The sequence below is a fragment of the Mobula birostris genome, chromosome 2 (assembly GCF_030028105.1).
Source record: "Mobula birostris isolate sMobBir1 chromosome 2, sMobBir1.hap1, whole genome shotgun sequence".
Classification (NCBI taxonomy): Eukaryota; Metazoa; Chordata; class Chondrichthyes; order Myliobatiformes; family Myliobatidae; genus Mobula; species Mobula birostris.
The window spans coordinates 86,365,159-86,390,035 of NC_092371.1; the positions used below are offsets into that span (position 1 = coordinate 86,365,159).

A 24,877-nucleotide genomic window follows, 5' to 3' on the forward strand; every position below is an offset into this window, starting at 1 on the left:
AAGGGGTTTGTTTTGTGTTTGCTGCTGCTTGTGTTAGGCTGTATATTGTTGGTGCCAGAATGTGTGGCAACACTTGTGGGCTGCCCCCAGCACATTCTTGAATGTGTTGGCTGTTAATGCAATCGGTGCATTCACTGTATGTTCTGAAGTATGTGTGGTAAATTAAACTGAATCTTTCATTACTTTGGGAATGACTGAATCAAGATAGTTAAATGATCAAGATATGTTCATAGGAGAGAGAAACAACTAATTAAGGTTGAGGGTTAAAACAAGAGGAGGGTACTCGAATGACTAAAATAAATTTAGAACATTTTTGTTAGGTGAGAGTTTTAAAGGTTAAATAATTAAGACAAATAGGCACTTAATTTACTGTAATAGCAAAGGCTCTGAAAATTGGATGGACGATATCTGCCTTGTGGTATTCTCTGAATGCCATGGTCATTGAAAACCTACATGGATTGGCTCAGTAATAAACCATTTGGTCTCAAATTAGTGATACCATCTACCAAACTGCTTGTAATGCGTCGTTTGTACCAATGACCAACATAGACTGAGGATCTGCTGGGCATAGCCTACGAGTGTTGTCATGCTTCCTGGCATGGACAGAACTTACTAATGCACTTATTCATACCCTTACTAACCTGCACGTCTTTGGAAAATGGGAGGAAACCCACACGGTCACAGGGAGAATGTACAAACTCCTTACAGACAGCAGCAGGAATCGACCCTGACTGCTGGCATTATAAAGCATTATGCTAACTGCTACTCTACCATGCCATCCCTGATCTAACACCTCATCTTTCTCAAGGGGGAATATTGATTTGGAACTCTTAGTTAGGCCAGTTTTACAATCAGCAGCTGGGGGTTTGTTGGAAAATAAACAGATGCCAGAAATCCAAAATAAATGTTATATAGTTTTTATTTAAGGTATTTCAATGTTCTGCTGCTGTAAAACAACTGATTTAACAACATGTCAGTGGTATTATATCTGATGCTGAGATCTGGAATGAAAATGTCATCCTCAGGTAAACTCACTTTCTAGTGCACACATGTATTTGAGGCACAGGCCATCAGACTTAGAATTAAAATGCCATGCAGTTCAAAGTTCATTGTAGACGACTATATCATATCAGAAGCCAATTACCAAGTCTTATCTCGCTGCTGCAAAATGAATGACATTAGATACAACAGTGGAACATTCCTGTGATACCAAAGGCAGGTCCTATATAACAATCCTTTCGCCTTTTCTGATGTAAACATTAATTCTGTTTCACACACCACAGATGTTGCCCGACCTGCAGAGTATTTCTAGCATTTTGTTTCTTTCAGCTTAAGTTGTGTGAAGACTTGGTAGTTCGGTCAGGCACCAGCTCCAAGTGAGAACAGAATTCACGCTGGTAATGTTAGAATGCCACTGGAGAACTGAACAAGTAGTGCAGCTCAGAAACTTGACAGTATAAAGCCAGACTAGTGGTTAGCGCAAGCTCTACAGCGTCGGCTGGAAGATCTGTAAGGAGTTTGTATGTTCTCCCCATGGCCTCATCGGTTCCCCTGGGTGTTCCGGTTTCCTCCCACATTCCAACTACGCATTGTTAAGGTTATTGAGTTGTGGGAGTGCTATGTTGGCACCAGAAGTGTGGCAACACTTGCGGGCTGCCCAGCACAATCCTCGCTGATTTGACTGGATGCAAAACAATGCATTTCACTGTTTTTAAAATCTTTTTTAAAAATTTCATACAACCCTGAAGAGGAAACTGTTGAAGTGTTTGACAATTCTTATTACTATCCTCTTCCACAAACTGCCAACTCCACAGGAATTATTTCATAATGATCCATTTTACTTGTATCCTATCCTGAGCTCAGCAATCTAGTCAATCCTTTCACAGCTGTGATTTGGAATTAAAATATAATACAGTTCAAATATCATCTGGAGCAGGCTATTATTACAGTACACAAGCAGTCAAATTATCCAGGGTGACGAAAATAAATCTCAAGCCACTCCTGAAGGAAATGTAGCAGGTTATATTCCTGATTAGATAAGCCCTTTACTGATGTTTTAACTTCAGCATGAAAAGTGGGTCAAATCTATAACTGTCCTTCAGTGCAGTAGATCAACTGACCCATCCCACAATCTCTGTGACCCACTACCGTCAGGGAGGAGATACAGGAGCGTCAAGACTAGAACCCAACCCACAACCTGACCCACTACTGTCAGGGAGGAGGTACAGGAGCATCAGGACTAGGACTGTCAGACTGGGTAACAGCTTCTTCCCTCAGGCTTTGAGACTAATGAATACCTTGCCATGACCGAGGACTCGTCACTAGGACAGCAAGCTGTTTACTGGTGCTGTGTACTACATTGCATTTGGAATTACATTTTATTAACTTAATTATGGCAATATTTTAGTTTGTGCACTGTGTGTGATATATATATACCTACCTATCTCGTGGGTGCACCTTGATGCGTAGGAACATTGTTTTGTTTGGATGTATAAATGTACAGTCAAGTGACAATAAACTTGAACTTGTACTGAGTTATTCTGCACCTTCAGGCAAAACTTTGCCTCAGTGTTTCACTATCCCTAACTGTACCAGGAGTACAGATGCCCAAGAGCACACTCAAAGCTCCCAAAACTAATATGCCAGCTAAGGCACAGTTGGTATCACATTTGCCTCAGGATCATTTAAGAGTCAATTCTATATGACCAGAAGACATGTGGGCAGAATTAGGCTAGGCCTTTTGGTCCATCGAGTCCCCTTCCCTATTTGATCATGGCTGATTTATTACGCCCTGTCCCTATCTTCCTGCCTTCTCCCCTTTGACATCCTTACTAATCCAGAACCTAGCCACCTTCACTTTAAATATACCCAATGATTTGGCCTCCACAGCTGTCTGTGGCAATGAATGCCACAGATTCACCACCTTCTCTCAAAAGAAATTACTCCTCACCTCTGTTCGAAGGGGATGTGTCTCTACTCTTGAGGCTGTGCCCTCTGGTCCCAAACACCCCCACTATGGGAAACATCCTCTCCACACTCACTACAGGAACAGGAGCAGCTAAATCTTGGACAAAGGATATAGTGCTTTACGATGGGTTGCTCCTGCACTGGAGAAAAAGAGTCGGGTTTCATATCACTGGCACACATCAGGAAATTTGTTGTTTTGCAGCAGTACAGTGCAATACAATAGGATAAATTACAAAATAAATAGAAGAAAAATTAAATTAAATAAGCAGTGGAAAAGGAGAGGGGGAAAAAGAGAAAGCTGTCATCTTTCAGAGAAAGAGCTAAGCCAAGACCTCCACCAACTTCTCGGACACAAATTAATTCAAAGGGCAGGAGGGTTCACCGTGGTATCTTGGGAGATTCGCTTAACCCTCAATCTTTGTCACTAAAACTAATCTGGTCATCATGCTGATGTGTGTTATAATGTGCTGTATATAAACTAGGTTTTCTACAACTAAGTATCAAATGTCAGTGGCTATAAAGCGCTCTGCAAATTTTCTTTCCATTTAGAGATATAGCACGATAACAGGTCTTTTTGGCCCAATGAGCCCACACTCCCCAATTATATCCATGTGACCAGTTAACCCACTAACCGGTACCTTTTTGGAATGAGAGGGGAAACTGGAGCACCTGGAAGAAACCCACGTGGGGAGAACATATAAACTCCTTACTGACAGCGGCAGAATTGAACCTGGGTCGCTGGCACTGTAATAGTGTTATGCTAACTGCTGCCCTATGACATTCTAAGCTTTTTAAAAACATAATGGTTTCTTTCCATCTTTTATGTGCCCACTTACATAAGGTGCATTCCAAATCACATAACTTGGTGTTAAAGCAAAAATCTTCCTCTGAAATTTAAACAATCTCACTCAAAAGATAATTAAGAGGCAGGTCATCTTTTTTTTTTGAACTACGCGCCTAAACTGTGGAACTCGATACCTAAAACTATAAAGGATGACACTTTTAAATGCCACCTCGAAACCAAATTAACCTTGTTTTTAACTAACTTGTTTGCACTTTATCCCATTGTAAAGAACTTAGAATGACATTGTCTGTGTAAAATGTGCTTTATGAATAATTTATTATAATAATTCCCTGGTTACCTGCCATTAGAGGACAAGATTTGTCCAGCCTTGAATGGGATATTTACACAGAGGAAGAGTAGAAACACAAAAATTCAGCTGCCTCTACAAGCCATCAATCTCGTGACAAGCACAAAGCTTTACCAGAACGTCATTGCAGATATCCTGAAGCTCCTTCTCAATCTTCTCTCGGTAAGATTGTACCATCAGCACCTTACTTTCATTATCACTCTTCTGCTCAATGCTAGAGATGACTCGCCAGGACGAACGACGGGTCCCAACCACGTTCTTGTAAGCGACAGAGAGCAGGTTCCGCTCCTCGTTCGAGAGCTCGTCACCCTTCTCAGCGACGGCCTTCATCGCAGCCGCCATGTCATCGTAGCGCTCCGCCTGCTCAGCAAACTTTGCCTTCTCAACCAGTTCAGCCTTCGACATGTTTATGGCTGTAAAAACAGGTTATTATTACATAGAAACGCTAACTGACACAAACACAGTTTACGTACCATCCAGATCATTCTATAACACTTCGAACACACCTACAAGCAGTGCTGTCAAAAGGGAGCAGCATTAATCAAGGAGCCCCACCATCCAGGCCACACTTACTTCGCACTACTACCATCGGGCAGGAGTTACAGCACCCTGACGACACAAACTCAACATTTTAGAACCAGCTTCCTTTACTCTGCCATCAGATTTCTGAATGGACAATGAACACTACCTCACTTTTTGCACATTTATATATGTCTTATTGTAACTTTTAGTAATTTTTAATGTATTGCACTGTTCTGCTGACACAAAACAATTTTCACGACACTTGTCCGTGATAATAAAACTGATTCTGAATACCTGGGAGCATAGTTCTAAGGTGGGAGAGGGAAAATTAAAGGGGCAAGTTACATTTTTAAAAATTAAATATAGAGTGCTGAGTCCCTGGAACAGGCTGCTGAAGGTGGTAATGGAAACAGGAAGCAGATAGGATAAGAGGCAGTCAAGGAGAACATAGAACAGTACAGTGCAATACAGGCCCTTCAGCCCACTATATTGTGCCAACCCTTTAATAGACTCCAAGATCAATCTAATTCTTCCCTCCTACATAGCCTTCCATTTTTCTATCATCCAAGTGCTTACCTAAGAGCCTCTTAAATGTCTGTAAGATATCTTCCTCTCCCACCAGCCCTGAAAGACTGACCAGGCTGGAAGTATTTATTTTCTAAAATCTCAAATTAGGCTAGAAAACAGGAAAATGATGATAGAAATAAAGAAAGCCTTTATACAAGTGGCAGAGTCAATTTTAACGTTATATTTTTGCCGTCATTGTATTAAGGGATATAATGTCAGGTTAACTAGGAATTAGGCTCTAGATTAAGCATTATCCAACTGGAGGTGTGGTTGGGAGGGAGAGAGAAAACGGGTTTGTTGTGCTGTGTTGTTCTGCTGAGCCTTGTGGACACGTTATGTTGGTGATGGAATGTATGATGACACTTGTGGGCTGCCCTAGCACATTCTTAGATTGTACTGATGGTTAATGCAAACTACACATTTCACTGTATGTTTCCATGTACACATGATAAATAAGTCTGAATCATGATGTGCTGAGTGGCCAACCAAACCCCAGAGAGTGAATGGCCTCTTCCTTTTCCTTGCAAAGGGCAGGGTGACACAAAAAGTGTCTTCAAAAATCAAAGGAAGGTTCAATTAGGAATAAGGATGATGCTATCATTCAAGGAAGTAGTCTCAAATGAGATGGTCACCATTAATCTAGAGGAGGAATTTGAAGACGTATTAACAAGCAGCAGGTAAAACAAGGGTTCCTACCAGCAGGGTGAATGAGATACATTTGGTCACTCATAGTTTAAAGTACAAAGTACATATACAGTATAGAACACTGAGATTCATCTTCTTGCAGGCAACCACAAAAAACACGTCAACCTATTCAAAGAAAAATCCCACACAAGACCATCAAACACCCAATGTCGTTAAAAAAAATCATGTAAATAAAAAGTAAACAAATAACATGAGCCCCAGTTCCCAAAGATGAGTCCTTCACGCTGTGCCGATTGCTACAGTTAGTTCAAGCTGAAGCACCCTGATCAAATCACACAAATAGTAAAAAAAAATCCAAAAACGTAAGGAATATGAACTGCAGAATCCCAAACCGTGTCCACAACTGCGGAGTGCGTTCCGCACTGAGACAAGCCCATCCAGAAGTCCTATGGTTGTGTAATTGTGCAATTTCATAACACTTTTACCTACAAATTGCTGTTAAATCTCTGATGTCAATGTTGACACTCATTACTACAAATGAATTAAAATAGCCTCTGTACATTAGGTATTTGGACAAAGATAAGGGAACTTATCTACCTGTCTTTCCCCTCACCTGTTATCACCTATCACCTGCCAGATTGTACTCCTCCCTCTCCTCCCACATTCTTATTCTGGCTTTTTCTCCCCTCCTCTCTAGTCCCGATGAAGGATCTTGGCTCAAAATGTCAACTGCTTATTCTCCTCCATAGATGCTGTCTGACCTACTGAATTCTTCCAGCATTTTGTGTGTGTTGCTCTGGATTCCCAGCAGTGGTAAGGGTGAACAGTTTCACCCCGGGTGTCAACATCCCTGAAGATCTATCTAGGGCCCAACATATTGATGCAATTACAAATAAGGCATGCCAGTGGCTATATTTCATTATAAATTTGAGGAGATCTGGTATGTCACCAAAGACTCTAGCAAACTTCTACAGATGTACCATGGAGAACTGGTTGACTGGCTGCATCACCGTCTGGCATGGAGGAGCCAATGCACAGGGTCACACAAAGCTGCAGAGCGTTGTAAAGTCAGCTTCATCTGCCTCTCCATCAAGGAAGTTCTCAAAAGGTGATGTCTCAATAAGTTGGCATCCATCACTAAGGACCTCCATCATCCAGAACATGCCCTTTTCTCATTACTACCAGAGGAGATACAGGAGCCTGAAGACGCACAATGTTTTAGGAACAGCTTCTTCCCCTCTGCCATCAGATTTCTGAACGGACAATGAACCCATGCACATTACCTCATTATTTTTGCTGTACATATTAAAATATTTATATCTAAAACAAAAATAATTTAAGATACAACAATTTTATATGATATATACTTATAAGTTAATGTATTTTACTGCCACTGAACAAAAAAATTTCACGTTAGTGATAATAAACCTGGTTCTGACCGCTCTGCAGCATCTGGTGTGTTTATAAGGAAATGTGTCTTGACCATCCAATTCAAACCCAATCCCTGCACCATGACTGATAAGAATAATGCCACAGTGATTTTGAAGAGGGATTTGTTATAGTTGACAATGGAAAATGGAGCCAAAGCCGCAGTTCATTCTGTGCAGGGGCAGGTCAGACTCCAGGGTTGTTGCCATTGGTAGATCCACCGTGGCAGATGGGGCCAACAAGTCAGAATTTGGGAAGAAGGTACTAATTCTGAAATCTCATAGCTAAGTAGGAAGTTTGTTAAAGAGCCCTGGGCTGAGTTATGAGCAACTCTGATTTCCATTACTACTCCTTCAACTGAAATATTATCCCACTTAATTCTACCTGCCAACACAAAATAAAGGAACCTATTGTCTTGGGGGTGTGGAATCCAGAGAGAAAAGCAAACACACGCCTGTTAACAGTGGGCAGGTCTGGACAAATTAAAAAGATGCACCAAACACAAAGGACAAAAAAAGACTGCAATGCATTCAATGCAGTTGCAACAAGAGACTTACGACCGCAATAAAAGAGAGAGAGACAGGTTGCTTGCAAAGTATACATAAAAACAGAGCGGAACAGTTCCCTTGGGATCCAAGGTAAGACTCAAACCTTAGCACAGCTTGGAAACCCCACATCCTTACATGATGCTGAGCAGACATCAAAATTCTCCTGTTTACCAAAGCAACTATGACACCCCAAACACAAATCACATGACAAAACCGGCATTGTTTTCCATTTATTAAAGGTAGAGTTGTGTAAGTGAAAATAGTCAACATTCTCAAAGCAAACTGAACAAACTAGAGCACAACACACACAAAATACTGGAGGAACTCAGCAGGTCAGGCAGCATCTGTGGAAATGAATAAACAATCACCATTTCAGGGTGAGACCCTCCCTCAGATCTGGAAAGGAAAGGGGAAGATGCCAGAATAAAAAGGTGGGGAGGGGGAAGGAGGAAAGGAATATAGCTAGAAGGGGATAGGTGAAGCCAGGTGGGTAGGAAATGTAAAGGGCTGGAGACGAAGGAATCTGATAGGAGGGGGAAGTGGACCATAGGAGAAAGGGGAGGAGGAGGGGCACCAGGGGGAGGTATTAGACTATAAGACAAAGGAACAGAATTAGGCCATTCAGCCCATCGAGTCTGCTCCGTCATTGCTGATCCTGGATCCCACTCAACCTCATACACCTGCCTTCTTGCCACATACTTATAGACAGGCGAGAAGAGGTAAGAGACCAGAATGGGAATTAGAAGAGGAGAGGGTGAGGGAATTTTTTTTTAAACCGGAAGGAGAATTCGATATTTATGCCATCAGGTTGGAGGCTACCCAAACGGAATGTAAGGTGTTGCTCCTCCACCTTGAGGGTGGCATCACTGAGGCACAAGAGGCAGCCATGGTCCAACATATCGAAATAGGAACAGGAATCAGAATGTTTGGCCTCCAGGAAGTTCTGATTTGGCAGGTGGAGTGGAGGCATTTATGATGAGTCTCACCAATGTAGAGGAGGCCGCATCAGGAGCACCAGATGTAGTTGGAAGTCTCAAGGATTTAAGATGCATTTAGATAGACACAGGAACAGGCAGAGAATGGAGAGATATTGTACATGTGAAAGCAGATGCAGTTAGCTTGATTTAGTATCCTGGTCAGCACCAGTATGATAGGCCAGAAGGCCTGTTCCTGTGCTGTACTGTTCTATGAAGCACACTGAGACTTTCATGTACCATTTTTCAGATTCAGATTTATTAACCATGCATTATGTTGAAAAATACAGTGAAATGAGTTAACAACAAGGATGTGCTGGGGCCAGTTCAAATGAATGCCCAATCTCCCATTGATCTTGCATCCAAGTTGGTCAATAATTCAGGATTGTTTCCCGACTAGTGCTTCAGGGTTGCTGACTGCATGGCAGTAGCAATTAGCACATTGAGCCAGATGAGAATGAAAGAAATAGCACAATGAGAGCAACGACAAATTAGGGTAACAATGAACCTCACAGGACAAACCTTCAGAAATGGTCACCACACATCAAAAATAAATCAGTGAGGAAAATTAAAGAGTAAATCCATTGGGAGCCCAAGCTAATACTCAAACCTCAATGAACTTCTTGGGCAGATATACATGGAAGCAAAACAGCAAGGACTTGATCTACTATAAAATAAACCATAGAATATAACAGCACACTACAGACCATTCGGCCCACAATCTCCCAACTTCCCCTAATGTATCTGTCTCTACCACCCCTGATAGTGTGCTCCAGACACCCGCCACTATGTAAAAAAAAACCCTCTCTGACACCCTCCTATACTTCCCTTCAATCATCTTAAAATTATGCCCCCTGGTATTAACCATTTCCACCCTGGGGAAAGTTATCTACTCTCTCTCTATGCCTCTCATCTTGTAAACCTCCCACCCTCCTTCATTCTAAAGAGAAAAGCCTCAACTCACTCAACCTATCCTCATAAGACATGTTCTTTCCTCCAGGCAGCATCCTGGTATGAAGTTTACAGAATGAGTTAAAAACTAGACAACGGGGTGACCCGTTGGGGCACCCTTTGAGAGAAGGGTAGTGCAGTCTGATGTGACCAGAATGAACATTAGTTTTCCTGAATGCTATTGGTATGGCTTTGCTTTGGGAACTGAAGTAGAAAACCTCAGTTTATTAAAGAAGATCGACGCATAGCAAAGCAAATATGGTTGCTCCTCATTTAACAAAGGACACTTTTGATGGCATCATTTCTGGTTTATCTGCCACCCTTGTGCCTCTCATTGTCATTCTGGAGACGTGCAGCCCTTTCATCCCCCGTCTCTTCATCTCTTCTGCTGTTTGTTTGTCTCTGATCCTACAGATGTGTCCACCTCTCCTCCTCTGTCTCTTCTTCCCTCATTTTTTTTTTGTCCTGACTCTTTAATCCTGGAGTCGTGTGGCCCTGGCCTCATCCAATTCTTGTTCTCTCCCTCTCCTTGCCACTTCCTGACGACATCTGGCATCATCTCTTGACCGTAATGTCCCCCCTCCCTTTCCACGTGGCATAATTAGGCTGACCATTTTTTTTTTTACCCTAATGCTGAACAGAAGGTACAAAGGATGCTGATTATTCTTGACGATGTGGTTGGCGCTCTCCTAAATGGACGTGATATAGTCACTGCTGTCCTTTGACTTCAGCAAAGGGTTTTATGGGTGTCTCGAAGTATGTCATTACAGTAAGATTTAATTATTTCTTATTGATGGGTGGCGGTTAGATCTGTCCTAATCCTGCACATGCTGATGGTGATTAGCCCAATATGACCCCTCGAAATAGAGCTGCTCTGCCCTTTTGTTCCAGTAGGTGTCACTGCTGAGGCTGGCCGTGAGCATGCGTCAGGCTGTTGCGTCCCAATTTCCATGATAGCGGATCGGCTCTTGGGTTAAAAGGGAGCCTGTTGATTTTTGTAAAGGAGCAATTTTATACGAATATATAACCCTGAACTTTGCCTGCATTCTGTAAGTTAACACATTTTAATTCGGGTGAGCCAAAAAAAGTGCCGCTGTAATGCACCGTTTGCGCTAATTGGAGGCCACAAACAGACAGAGCATGAGAGTTTTAGTAGTATATAGATTAATAAACTGCAAAGTGTCAGAATAAAAGCAACGGAAATCACTGGGATCAATAGACATCCAACAGCATGATGGAGAAGAATCTAGAAGAGAGTGAAGTTGAATGAGCCAGAAGCATCCATACCAAATGATCATTTCTTAAAATTAGCCATCACAGATAACATAGGTACCAATGCTACCCACTACAGGAAGACAGAAAACTAAACAACATGGGCTACATCCAAAAGATCAACAATGGTCCAGACAATATGCACCAGATGAAACTACAACACAATAAACACAAGGTAGAAATAAAGGTAGATGAAAGACAATAGAGATGAGAGCAAGAAAACATGCTTTAGCAGATGCCAGGCTTTTGGAGGAGACAGACAGGGTGATACAGGGTTTAGAGTACTTTATTTTAGGGGAGGAGGATGGTGGGGTGGATAGAGAGGAAGAACAGAGAACTGCCACAACACACACAGATAGGTGGGCCAGAAGCTAGAAGTATCTGCAACACATAGCACGCAGATCAAGATAAAAAATGCCTTTATTACGTTGTCATCAACAGTTCAACAAGATCAAAAGAGGTGATCACTCCCAGTTGCTGTGCTGCTCATCCACAGGCCTGAGCATCACTCAATCATACTCATAAGCTAACGCCCCTATTACCCAGTGACATTTCAACCAATCAAAATGACATCCAACGTACATCTATCGTGCTACCACTAATTTCAACAAAATGTACACAAGTTGGTAGCTAGCACTATTTAGCTTTTTGGCCCTTATTCTCTCAAAGAACTTGCTCTTATTTCCCTTCTCTACAATTTTGCAATTCTTTATTTACAGCTGCACATAGAACACTACAGCACAGAAAACAGGCCCTTCTAGTCTGTGCCGAAACTTTATTCCACTAGTCCCATTGACCTGCACCCAGTCCATAACCCTCCAGACCTCTCCCATCCATGTATCTATCCCATCTACTCTTAAAACTAAAGAGTGAGCCCGCATTTACCACATCAGATGGCAGCTCATTCCACACTCCCACCACTCTGAGTGAAGAAGTTCCCCCTAACGTTCCCCCAAACCTTTCCCCTTTCACCCTAAAGCCATGTCCTCTCATATTTACCTCTCCTAATCTAAGTGGAAAGAGCCTACTCGCATTTACTCTGTCTATACCCCTCATAATTTTGTAAACCTCTATCAAATCCCCCCTCATTCTTCTATACTCCAAGGAATAGAGTCCTAACCTGTTCAATCTTTCCCTGTAACTGAACTCCTGAAGACCCAGCAACATCCTAGTAAATCTTTTCTGCACTCCTTCAATCTTACTGATATCCTTCACTGCCAGAAATCAGTAGATTCAGCAAAGCCTTCAGGTTATGTCAACTGGACAAGAGCATAAGGAAATGTACCAGTTCCTATTTGAAGCTGCATATTATATCTTATATTGACCACTAACTCCTAGTATTCATTATCTGGTTCCTTAAGGTTGTTATAGCTGGGGGTGGTAATGGGGATAGGCTCCCACTACCCGATAACGTGCATCTCAAATAGCCTCTGACAACCAAGTCCAGCTCCTGTTCTTCACTTGTGGCTTAGCTACTAAACCTGGCAGAATCATTTCTGCTGACAGAAGGGGCAAAGGTGGGCTACTGGTGCCTTAAAACTACTCACTTCAGGCAGATGGGGCTCATCAGATGCGGTTGGCAACACATCTAGGAAAACTCTGATCTCAAGCCTCCGCTGCCTTGCGGCTATACCCACTCATGGGGAAGGCTTCAGAAGTAAACCCCAAGGGAAAAATCTGGAGCTGGAGTTCCCAAGCCAGTCCTGAGTGGCAACTCCTGCAATGCCAAACTGCAATCGTCTCTGCTGTTCCTTTGGATTCATCAGATGCTACACAGGCTTGCTCTCCATATTGTACCCCACAGGCTTGCGAATCTAGACTTCTAGGACGCAATATTCATTGTCAACCCCAACCAACGGAGCAAAAATCTCAACCAAAACCCCAGAGCGATTATGAGGAAATGTTTCATCAAAGATGCCAAAGTTCTCCAAATGAGACATCAAACTAGAGACATTTTGAAGAACGGTGGGACAGTCCCCACTGTCCAGAACGATATTTATTCCTGAATTAATATTCTGCAAGTTTCTACATTCAATATTATACAGCGGTTTCCTAAATTGAATGTGCCCTACATGACAACAATAACTACACATTGAAAGGAAAAGCATTTCAAAAAATTTCTTCTTCTGAAGTTTTAACAAATTTGCCTATTTTACCACAAGTTTGGGCCACAATAAGAAAGAGAAATTGGTAGTTTAAATTCAGCTTTCAATAGTTAAATTGACTGAAAAAGTGGGCCAATTCTAGGAGAGTTTAATTAGGGTGGGACACTTTTATTCTACTGGCACTGTGCCATCAAGGGACAGGAAGCAGACTCACGCCTATTCAAATGTGCTGGGTGCCTGAGGTACTGAGTGAATGGATGGCATGGATCAGTCATGTGTACAATTTAAATTAATTATAATGCCGTGAAGAAGCCAGGTCCGAACACAGACCAGACTATTGGCAAAATTGATTCTAGAGACCAGTCAGTAATTGTGCTGACCCATTCAATTAGCACCTTACTCAGTCTTCTGTTGCAATGTAGACTCCCACCCCACTTCACAATTCCTTATTCATACCCTTAAAGATAAATTAAAATAATTTCACAAGTCACTCAGTAACGTCCAGAGACTAAGTAAGAGCAAAGTTGCGAGAGTCCACAACATCATGGACAGTGTAAGTATGCTTGAATGTACCAGGAAAGCCTACCTAAAATTCATACCGTAATGTGAAATTTAAACTCACTGCTTCAGGAACAAATTTACTTTAAAGTTTTACTTTAAAATTCTTAAACAAGAAGTCCGGAGTACTTTTCAGATCTGTTATCAGTAAAGATGGCATTTCAGTGCTGGATTCAAAGCTGAGAAAGCAATGGGTGAATGGGAGAAAAAGGGAGGAGATGGGGTTTAGGGAAACATTTTAGAGCACAGGGATTTGACAGCAGAGAAATCATTAAAAGTCGGGGGCACACAGACCTGAAGAAGCACAGAGTTCAGAGGGTTGTAGGGCTGGAGTAGTTGAGGGACAAGGCAAAGGACAAGGCCATAGAGAGATCTAGAAACAAAGATGAGAACTTTAAAAGTAAGGTGTGGCCAGACTATGAGCTAGAGTGAGCCAACGATCATAGGACTGAGAGGTGCATGGGACATAGAGCGAGCAGAGACACAAGCAGAGTGCAGTGTAACCTAGGTTTCAAATCCGATTTCAATGCAACATTGCAGCAACTTACAATGTTGCTCACTGGTGTCAACTGAAAAATAGTCACCCTGTTGCAAGACTCAAGACAGTTACTACCACTGGCCAGTTAAACTGCCATCTTAATCTAACTACAGAAACACCATCCTGTGACAAATACTCCATGTAAACAATTAGTTCTACGCCGTTGAAACAAAGGAAAGTGATATTTGACGCAAGTTGAAAAATGCTATAGAATTGCAAAGCCTGCAGAAACGTTTACAACTGTACCAGTTTCCGTACCCACTAGACATGCTACACAACCGCACAAGATTCCTTACCCTCTCACCTACACATTAACTTGCAATATCTAATCAGATATTCTTCGGTCTTCACTTGATCACCAACCTGTTCAGTGGGAGAATGAAACTGCAGAGGCTACACCCACAGCATAAAGCCCAAAGTACTTTGATTATGATGTAAGTTGTTTCATTGAACTGGTTTAACCAGTACTCCCAGCAAGAACAAACATGTTGTTACAGCTCACTACAAAATCAGCAGCTTTAAGGGAGGGAGAGTAAACACCCAATATGCTACAAACTGGGTCAGACAGCACCTGGCTGTTAAACTTTCTCTAGGCACACCTAATTGTGGTAACGCCTCATATTCCATCTGGGTAGTCTCCAATCAGATGGCATGAATATCGATTTCTCCTCCCTTTCTCTCTTCTTCAATCCCCACCCTGGCCTCTTAACTCTTCTACCTGCCTATCACCTCTCATGGTCTACTCTCCTCTCCTGTCCAATTTCTTCTTCTCCAAGCCTTTGGCTTTTCCACCCATCACCTCTCAGTTTCTTTCTTCATCCCCTCTCTCACCCACCTGTATTCACCCATCACCTCTCAGCTTCATTCTTCATCCCCTCTCCCACCCACCTGTATTCACCCATCACCTCTCAGCTTCATTCTTCATCCCCTCTCCCACCCACCTGTATTCACCCATCACCTCTCAGCTTCTTTCTTCATCCCCTCTCCCACCCACCTGTATTCAGCCATCACCTCTCAGCTTCTTTCTTCATCCCCTCTCCCACCCACCTGTATTGACCCATCACCTCTCAGCTTCATTCTTCATCCCCCTCTCCCACCCACCTGTATTCACCCATCACCTCTCAGCTTCTTTCTTCATCCCCCCCTCTCCCACCCACCTGTATTCACCCATCACCTCTCAGCTTCTTTCTTCATGCCCCCTCTCCCACCCACCTGTATTCACCCATCACCTCTCAGCTTCTTTCTTCATCCTCCCTCTCCCACTCACCTGTATTCAGCCATCACCTCAGCTTTTCTTCATCCTCCCTCTCCCACCCACCTGTATTCACCCATCACCTCTCAGCTTCATTCTTCATCCCCTCTCCCACCCACCTGTATTCACCCATCACCTCTCAGCTTCTTTCTTCATCCCCCCTCTCCCACCCACCTGTATTCACCCATCACCTCTCAGCTTCTTTCTTCATCCCCTCTCCCACCCACCTGTATTCACCCATCACCTCTCAGCTTCATTCTTCATCCCCCTCTCCCACCCACCTGTATTCAGCCATCACCTCTCAGCTTCTTTCTTCATCCTTCCTCTCCCACTCACCTGTATTCAGCCATCACTTCTCAGCTTCTTTCTTCATCCTCCCTCTCCCACTCACCTGTATTCACCCATCACCACTCAGCTTCTTTCTTCATCCCCTCTCCCACCCACCTGTATTCAGCCATCACCTCTCAGCTTCTTTCTTCATCCCCTCTCCCACCCACGTGTATTCACCCATCACCTCTCAGCTTTTCTTCATCCCCTCTCCCACCCATGTGTATTCACCCATGACCTCTCAGCTTCTTTCTTCATCCCCTCTCCCACCCACCTGTACTCACCCATCACCTCTCAGCTTCTTTCTTCATCCCCTCTCCCACCCACGTGTATTCACCCATCACCTCTCAGCTTCTTTCTTCATCCCCCCTCCCACCCACCTGTATTCACCCATCACCTCTCAGCTTTTCTTCATCCCCTCTCCCACCCACCTGTATTCACCCATCACCTCTCAGCTTCTTTCTTCATCCCCTCTCCCACCCACCTGTATTCAGCCATCACCTCTCAGCTTCTTTCTTCATCCCCCCTCTCCCACTCACCTGTATTCAGCCATCACCTCTCAGCTTCTTTCTTCATCCCCTCTCCCCCCACCTGTATTCACCCATCACCTCTCAGCTTCTTTCTTCATCCCCCCTCTCCCACTCACCTGTATTCACCCATCACCTCTCAGCTTCTTTCTTCATCCCCCTCTCCCACCCACCTGTATTCAGCCATCACCTCTCAGCTTCTTTCTTCATCCCCCCTCTCCCACTCACCTGTATTCAGCCATCACCTCTCAGCTTCTTTCTTCATCCCCTCTCCCACTCACCTGTATTCAGCCATCACTTCTCAGCTTGTACTACCCTCCCCCCCACCTCCTTATTCCGGCATCTTCCCCCTTCCTGAGGAAGGGTCTCAGCCTGAAATGTCAGCTGTTTATTCCTCTCCATAGATGCTGCTTGATCTGCTGAGTTCTCCAGGTAGGTGTAGGTGTGGCATCCTAGAGATGTCTGTTCCTTATTGACTGTGTGCTCAAGATGTTCCAAATATCACATCAGGTGCACGAGGAGACTGCAATCTAACTTTATTGTGCACATTTCTGACATGAACCATTCCGTTTCAATCTGTCAGAACATTTAGGTGTCCAGCAGGGTGAATTCATGAGCAAGCCATCCTTTACAAGAGAACAATGCATTTGCTATTTAGTACTCGGGCAGATGGGCCTCATCAGCCGTGCTTGGCAGCTCACCTAGGGGAAGGAAAACTCTGATCTCCAATCACTGCTGCCTTATGGCTATACCCACTCATGGGGAGGGTTTCAGAAGTAAACCTAGAGGGTAAAATCTGGAGCAGTCCTACATGGTGTTCTATGTTGACTGGCAACTCCTGTGATGCCACTGGTGCCAAACTGTATTGGTCTCTGCTGTTCCTCTGGATTCATCAGCTACAGGGGAGGGTGTGCCTGCTGCACAGGTAACTGCTTGCTCTCCATATCAGACGGTTTGTGTACCAACTATGTAGATGGCTAACATGCAACATCCACCCTCAACTCTGACCACAGAAGCTAATTAACTTGCTATATTGTATTGTACTATATTGTACATTTTTTTTTCTAATACAGAAGTACTAAAAAAAAAGTTCAAATATGATATACTTTACAATGCTGCACTCTTTCTAGAGTACCCACCCCTACTCTAAACTTTGCCCTGAAGTTTATACTTCATCAGTGGCATGAGTAATCGATATTTCACCTAACTTGGAGCAGGCTCAATGGGCCAAATGGCCTAATTCTGATCCTATCCCTTTTGGTTTTATTAGTTTTTGATGGGTCAGGCCATTAAGGAATACAGGAAGGCGGCAGGAGATTGGAGCTGAGAGCGAAATGGATCAGCACACTGAAATAGCGGAGCCGACTCGAAGGGCCGAATGGCCCAACTCTGCTCCTATACCTTCTGGTCTAACTCCAGAGTACTGCAACACCTCATTCTTTGTGCAGTACCACAATTGCTTCCTTACATTCGGGACACTTAAGGGACTCGTGGATAGGCCATAAAAGGAAAATGGAGCGGAATACGAGAAGAAGGGTTTCGGCCCAAAACGTCCAGTATTTACTCTTTCCACAGATACTACCTGGCCTGCTGAGTTCCTTTAGCATTTTGTGTGTGTTGCTTGGGAATATAGGAAGGAAGGGTTATATTGATTCTTACTTCAGTGGTATAGGTAAGTTGATGGAGAAGATCCTGAGAGGCAGGAGAGGCATAATATGATTAGGAATAGTCAGCATGGCTTTGTCAAAGGCAGGTCGTGCCTTATGACCCTGATTGAATTTGTTGAGGATGTAACTCAACACATTGATGAAGGTGGAGCAGTAGATGTAGTATGTATGGATTTCAGCAAGGCATTTGATAAGGTACTGCATGCAAAGCTTATGAGAAAGTAAGGAAGAATGGGATCCAAGGGGGCATTGCTTTGTGGATCCAGAACTGGCTTGCCCACAGAAGGCAAAGAGTGGTTGTAGGCGGATCATATTCTGCATGGAGGTTGGTGACCAGTGGTGTGCCTCAGGGATCTGTTCTGGGATCCCTACTCTTCGTGATTTTCATAAATGACCTGGATGAGGAAGTGGAGGGAGAGATGGGTTAGTAAATTTGCTGATGACACAAAAGTTGGGGCTGTTGTGGATATTGTGGAGGGCTGTCAGACGTTATAGCGGATCGTTGATAGGACGCAAAACCGGGCTGAGAAGTGGCAGATGGAGTTCAACCCAGATAAGTGTGAGGTGGTTCATTTTGGTAGGTCAAATATGATGAAAGAATATAGTATTAACGGCAAGACTCTTGACAGTGTGGAGGATCAGAGGGATCTTGAAGTCCGAGTCTATAGGACATTCAAAGTTGCTGTGCAGGTTGACTCTGTGGTTAAGGCGGCATATGGTACACTGGCCTTCTTCATTCGTGAGACTGAGTTTAAGAGCCGAGAGGTAATATTGCAGCTATATAGGACCCTGGTCAGACCCCACTTGGAGAACTGTGCTCAGTTCTGGTCGCCTCACTACAGGAAGGATGTGGAAACCATAGAAAGGGTGCAGAGGAGATTTACAAGGACCTTGCCTGGATTGGGGAGCATGCCTTATGAGAATAGGTTGAGTGAAATTGGCCTTTTCTCCTTGGAGTGACGGAGGATGAGAGATGATCTGATAGAGGTATACAAGATGATGAGAGGCATTGATCGTGTTGATAGTCAGAGGCATTTTCCCAGGGCTGAAATGGCTAGCACAAGAAGGCACAGTTTTAAGGTGCTTGGAAGTAGGTACAGAGGAGATGTCAGGGGTAAGTTTTTTTTTTACGCAGAGAGTGGTGTGTAGAATGGATGCTGGCGATGGCGGAGGTGGATACAATAGGGTCTTTTAAGAGACTCCTGGATAGGTACGTGGAGCTTAGAGAAACAGAGGGCTATGGGTAACCCTAGGTAATTTCTAAGGTAGGGACATGTTCGGCACAGCTTTGTGGGCTGAAGGGCCTGTATTGTGCTGTTCGTTTTCTATTTCTATTGATCTTGGCGCAGGTTTAAGGGTCAGCACAGCATCTCCCCAAATCATTCCAGCACCTGTGCAATGTAATTTAAATGCTGTAAACACAGGAGATTCTGCAGATGCTGGAAATCCAGAGTAACACACACAAAATGCGGGAGAAACTCAGCAGGCCAGGCAGCATCTATGGAAATGAATAAAGAGTCGACATTTAGGGCAGAGACCCTTCAGCTGGACTGGAAAGGAAAGGGACAGAAGCCAGAATAAGGTGGTGGGAGGAGGGGAAGGAGAACAGGCTAGGTGAAAGGTGAAGCTAGGTGGGTTGTGGAGGGGTGGGTGAAGTGAGGAGGTGATTGGTGGAAAAAGGAGTGAAGGAGGAATCTGACCGGAGAGAAGAGTGGACCATGAGGGAAAGGGAAGGAGAGGCACCAAGGGGAGGTGAGGAAAAGGTGTAAGAGGGGAACTGAAAAACAGAAGGGGAGGTGGAACTTTAATGTCCTGCATTTCTCCATTACTTGTCCAGCACACCGTGAATCAAATAATTCCTCTACAGTCCTAAGCACTGTTTCTCCAATGGCTCTAGCCTTTCCTCATCGCTGCAATACTTTGCACTCCACCAATCAGCCCACTTTCCTTATGATGACCCCAATCACTGTGCACTATTTCAATTTGACTCTGCCCCCTCTCTTGCACACCTCAAACCTATTAAAAACGAAAACAGAAATCTGAATCTGTTGTGCCTGATTTTCATCATTCATTTCAGCACTATTTTCATGTACCAACCCCATATCCATTGATTCCCTTGGTATCTACAAGAAATCGATCACAGTTTACCACTGAAGCTCCTCACTGCTTGGCAGCTGCAAAGAGAGCAAACCTCGCTTCCAATTTCTGACCCGAGTGGCTGATTTCTTGAAACAAAACTTCTCCAGACAGGGAAACATCAACTTAGCATCTGCCCTGTAGAGCCTGTAAGAATTTTGACTTGTTTCAAAGAGAACATCTCTAATTTATGCCATAGAGCCTTACCATTAACCAAAGGGTCTGTGAAAACCAGGTTGGGAATCTCTGTCCTAAAGGTACACTCTCATCACGAGGCACATCAAGACCCTGCTGCCCCCCTCACTGGACCCCCTGCAGTTCGCGTACCATCCCAACCGTTCAACAGACGACGCCATTGCCATCACCCTCCACCTGGCCAAAAAAGACACGTACATTCGAATGCTGTTCATAGACTTCAGTTCAGCATTCAACACAATCATTCCTCAGAAACTGATTGGAAAGCTGAGCCTACTGGACCTGAACACCTCCCTCTGCAACTGGATCCTAGACTTCCTGACTGGGAGACTTCAGTCAGTCTGGATTGTAAGCAGCATCTCCAACACCATCACACTGAGCACAGGGGCCCCCCAGGGCTGTGCGTTCAGTCCACTGCTGTTCACTCTGCTGACCCACGACTGTGCTGCAACACACAGCTCGACCCAAATCATCAAGTTCGCCGATCACACGACCGTGGTGGGTCTCATCAGCAGGAACGATGAGTCAGCATACAGAGAGGAGCTGCAGCGGCTAACGGACTGGTGCAGAGTCAACAATCTGTCTCTGAATGTGAACAAAACAAAAGAAAACAACAAGAATTCTGCAGATGCTGGAAATTCAAGCAACACACATCAAAGTTGCTGGTGAACGCAGCAGGCCAGGCAGCATCTGTAGGAAGAAGTGCAGTCGACGTTTCAGGCCGAGACCCTTCGTCAGGACTAACTGAAGGAAGAGTGAGTAAGGGATTTGAGAGGGGGAGGGGGAGATCCAAAATGATAGGAGAAGACAGGAGGGGGAGGGATGGAGCCAAGAGCTGGACAGGTGATAGGCAAAAGGGGATACGAGAGGATCATGGGACAGGAGGTCCGGGAAGAAAGACAGGGGTGGGGGGACCCAGAGGATGGGCAAGAGGTATATTCAGAGGGACAGAGGGAGAAAAAGGAGAGTGGAGAGAAAGAATGTGTGCATAAAAATAAGTAACAGATGGGGTACGAGGGGGAGGTGGGGCCTAGCGGAAGTTAGAGAAGTCGATGTTCATGCCATCAGGTTGGAGGCTACCCAGACAGAATATAAGGTGTTGTTCCTCCAATCTGAGTGTGGCTTCATCTTTACAGTAGAGGAGGCCTACTGTAAAGATGAAGCCACACTCAGGTTGGAGGAACAACACCTTATATTCTGTCTGGGTAGCCTCCAACCTGATGGCATGAACATCGACTTCTCTAACTTCCGCTAGGCCCCACCTCCCCCTCGTACCCCATCTGTTACTTATTTTTATGCACACATTCTTTCTCTCCACTCTCCTTTTTCTCCCTCTGTCCCTCTGAATATACCTCTTGCCCATCCTCTGGGTCCCCCCACCCCTGTCTTTCTTCCCGGACCTCCTGTCCCATGATCCTCTCGTATCCCCTTTTGCCAATCACCTGTCCAGCTCTTGGCTCCATCCCTCCCCCTCTCAAATCCCTTACTCACTCTTCCTTCAGTTCGTCCTGACGAAGGGTCTCGGCCTGAAACGTCGACTGCACCTCTTCCTACAGATGCTGCCTGGCCTGCTGCGTTCACCAGCAACTTTGATGTGTGTAACAAAACAAAAGAGCTGGTTGCTGACTTCAGGAGGACACGGAGTGACCACTCTCCGCTGAACATTGATGACTCCTCCGTAGAGATTGTTAAGAGCACCAAATTTCTTGGTGTTCACCTGGTGGTGAATCTCACCTGGTCCCTCAACACCAGCTCCATAGCAAAAAAGCCCAGCAGCGTCTCTACTTTCTGCGAAGGCTGAGAAAAATCCATCTCCCACCCCCCATCCTCACCACATTCTACAGAGGTTGTATTGAGAGCATCCTGAGCAGCTGCATCACCGCCTGGTTCGGAAATTGCACCATCTCGGATCGCAAAACCCTGCAGCGGATAGTGAGGTCAGCTGAGAAGATCATCAGCATCTCTCTTCCCGCATTAGACATTTACACCATACGCTGCATCCGTAAAGCAAACAGCATTATGAAGGACCCCACGCACCCCTCATACAAACTCTTCTCCCTCCTGCCATCTGGCAAAAGGCACTGAAGCATTCGAGCTCTCACAACCAGACTATGTAACAGTTTCTTCCCCCAAGCCATCAGACTCCTCAATACCCAGAGCCTGGATTGACACCAACCTACTACCCTCTACTGTGCCTATTGTCTTGTTTATTATTTATTGTAATGCCTGCACTGCTTTGTGCACTTCATGCAGTCCTGGGTAGGCCTGTAGTCTAGTGTGGTTTTTGTGTGTTTTACGTAGTTCAGTGTAGCTTTTGTATTGTTTCTGTAGCACCACGGTCCTGAAAAATGTTGTCTTGTTTCTGCTGTGTACTGTACCAGCAGTTATGGTCGAAATAACAATAAAAAGTGACTTGACTCGCTTAATCCTGCTCTACTCACCAAATCATTAATCAATACGGTGATCATTTATCACAAATATATCCTTGTTGAACAATTTCAACTTCTTAGTGATTAATGCACACTAACAATGTCCAATTGGTTAAACAACACTCCACTTTTTTTTATTATTCGGGCAGTAGGAAGTCATGTGCCATGTCTTCTCCCACTCACTGAGCCCGTCTGCATCATGATAAAACCTGCCTGCATCTTCCTTCCTTCCATCTAGCATGGTACCATTAGCAAACTTGGATATATTGCACTTGATCCAGTCTTCACTGGCTGGGAACCCAACTCTGATCCCAGCTGCAATCAGTCACACTCACTTAATCCAAAAATTACCAGCTTTCTAGTTTGTCCATAATTTCATCCACCAGCACCTCCGGGGTCCCTATCCTGGTGCCTGCTCCATCATGACTCGTACACTCCCCCGGCTCCAGTATCCACTTCTTCGTTTAAAATAACTTCTCCCGCTCCTCCTTCCCAGATTCCTGCCCCACCCACCCTTTCCTTGCCACTTGCCCCTATTCCACCCTCCTTCCCCAGACCACGCCCTACCTTCCCTTTCCTCACCCCTTTCCTACTCCTCCATAGGCCTCAGACCCTCGTTCCCCAGACCCCTAAACCATTACCTTCTCCTTCCCAAATTACCCACCTACCTTCCTTCGCCTTTCTAGATTCCAGCCCCGCCCTTCCACTCCACCCCCGTACCTCGCCCCTTCCTCAGAGTGGCCCCCTTGCCTCCATTTCTCTTTCTCCCAGACCCCCAATCCCTCCCACACCTCCACAGAACCCCGCCCATTCTACCCTCCTTTAAATTCCACAACACACAGACTGAGATAGGAACACCCGGCCCAACGAGTCTGCTCCGGTCCTTCCCTCTCTGTCCTCCCCAGACCCCATATTCGCCTCCGCTCCCCCGCTAGAGCGCAGCCACCTCCCACCCCTCTCTGCCCACGTCGACCCTGCAGCCACCTCCCTCTCACTCACCTTGTTGCTGTTCCCTCAATTCAGTCTCCGAGTACACGCTTCCGCTCCCCGCTCCTTTCCGCTTCCGTTTCTCCCTCCACCCATCACCACCACCCTCCCGGGGTCGCCAAGGGAACGGCTCGGCACGGGTTCGCCAGGCGAAACTTACAAGGACCTGAACGTCACCGTTACCGCGGCAACCACCGAGCCGCCGCTGTTGTGGATCCGCAGTGCGCTTGCGTGTAGTGGGAAGGGCGGTGGCCGGGCGGAGGAACGGCGAAATACGACGCATGCGTGGCGCCGGCAGAGACGGCACTGCTCCGGATGTACGCGTGCGCAGTTCCCGCCTCTTCGTCTTGGCGGTGAATGGTCTGGGCGGGTGTTTAGTCAGCAGATTGGAGTCTAATCGCCTCTGGTCCTGAGCCCCGTCACCCGGGGGAGTGGGTGAATCATTGCCTCTGGTCCTGAGCCCCGTCACCCGGGGGAGTGGGTGAATCATTGCCTCGGGTCCTGAGCCCCGTCACCCGGGGGAGTGGGTGAATCATTGCCTCGGGTCCTGAGCCCCGTCACCCGGGGGAGTGGGTGAATCATTGCCTCGGGTCCTGAGCACCCAGGGTAGTGGGTGAATCATTGCCTCGGGTCCTGAGCCCCGTCACCCAGGGTAGTGGGTGAATCATTGCCTCGGGTCCTGAGCCCCGTCACCCGGGGGAGTGGGTGGATCATTGCCTCGGGTCCTGAGCCCCGTCACCCGGGGGAGTGGGTGAATCATTGCCTCGGGTCCTGAGCCCCGTCACCCGGGGGAGTGGGTGAATCATTGCCTCGGCTCCTGAGCCCAGTTACCCAGGGTAGTGGGTGAATCATTGCCTCGGGTCCTGAGCCCCGTCACCCGGGGGAGTGGGTGGATCATTGCCTCGGGTCCTGAGCCCCGTCACCCAGGGGAGTGGGTGAATCATTGCCTTGGGACCTGAGCCCAGTTACCCAGGGGAGTGGGTGAATCATTGCCTCGGGTCCTGAGCCCCGTCACCCAGGGGAGTGGGTGAATCATTGCCTTGGGACCTGAGCCCAGTTACCCAGGGGAATGGGTGAATCATTGCCTCAGGTCCTGAGCCCATTTACCCAGGGGAGTGGGTGGATCATTGC

At 45.5% G+C, this 24,877-nt stretch overlaps 1 protein-coding gene across 1 annotated transcript in view; it reads right to left on the reverse strand.

The window, feature by feature from the left end:
• The window catches only part of LOC140188333 (14-3-3 protein beta/alpha-1-like), a 37,741-nt gene extending 13,697 nt beyond the window's left edge, over window positions 1-24,044 (reverse strand). The window contains exons 1-2 of the mRNA XM_072244488.1: window positions 23,759-24,044; window positions 4,233-4,531 (exon numbers count right to left, since the gene is read on the reverse strand). Of these exons, the coding sequence (XP_072100589.1) occupies window positions 4,233-4,531; window positions 23,759-24,029 (570 nt within the window). The 5' untranslated portion in view covers window positions 24,030-24,044. The remainder of the gene's footprint in view (window positions 1-4,232; window positions 4,532-23,758) is intronic.
• Window positions 24,045-24,877: the final 833 nt, after the last annotated feature.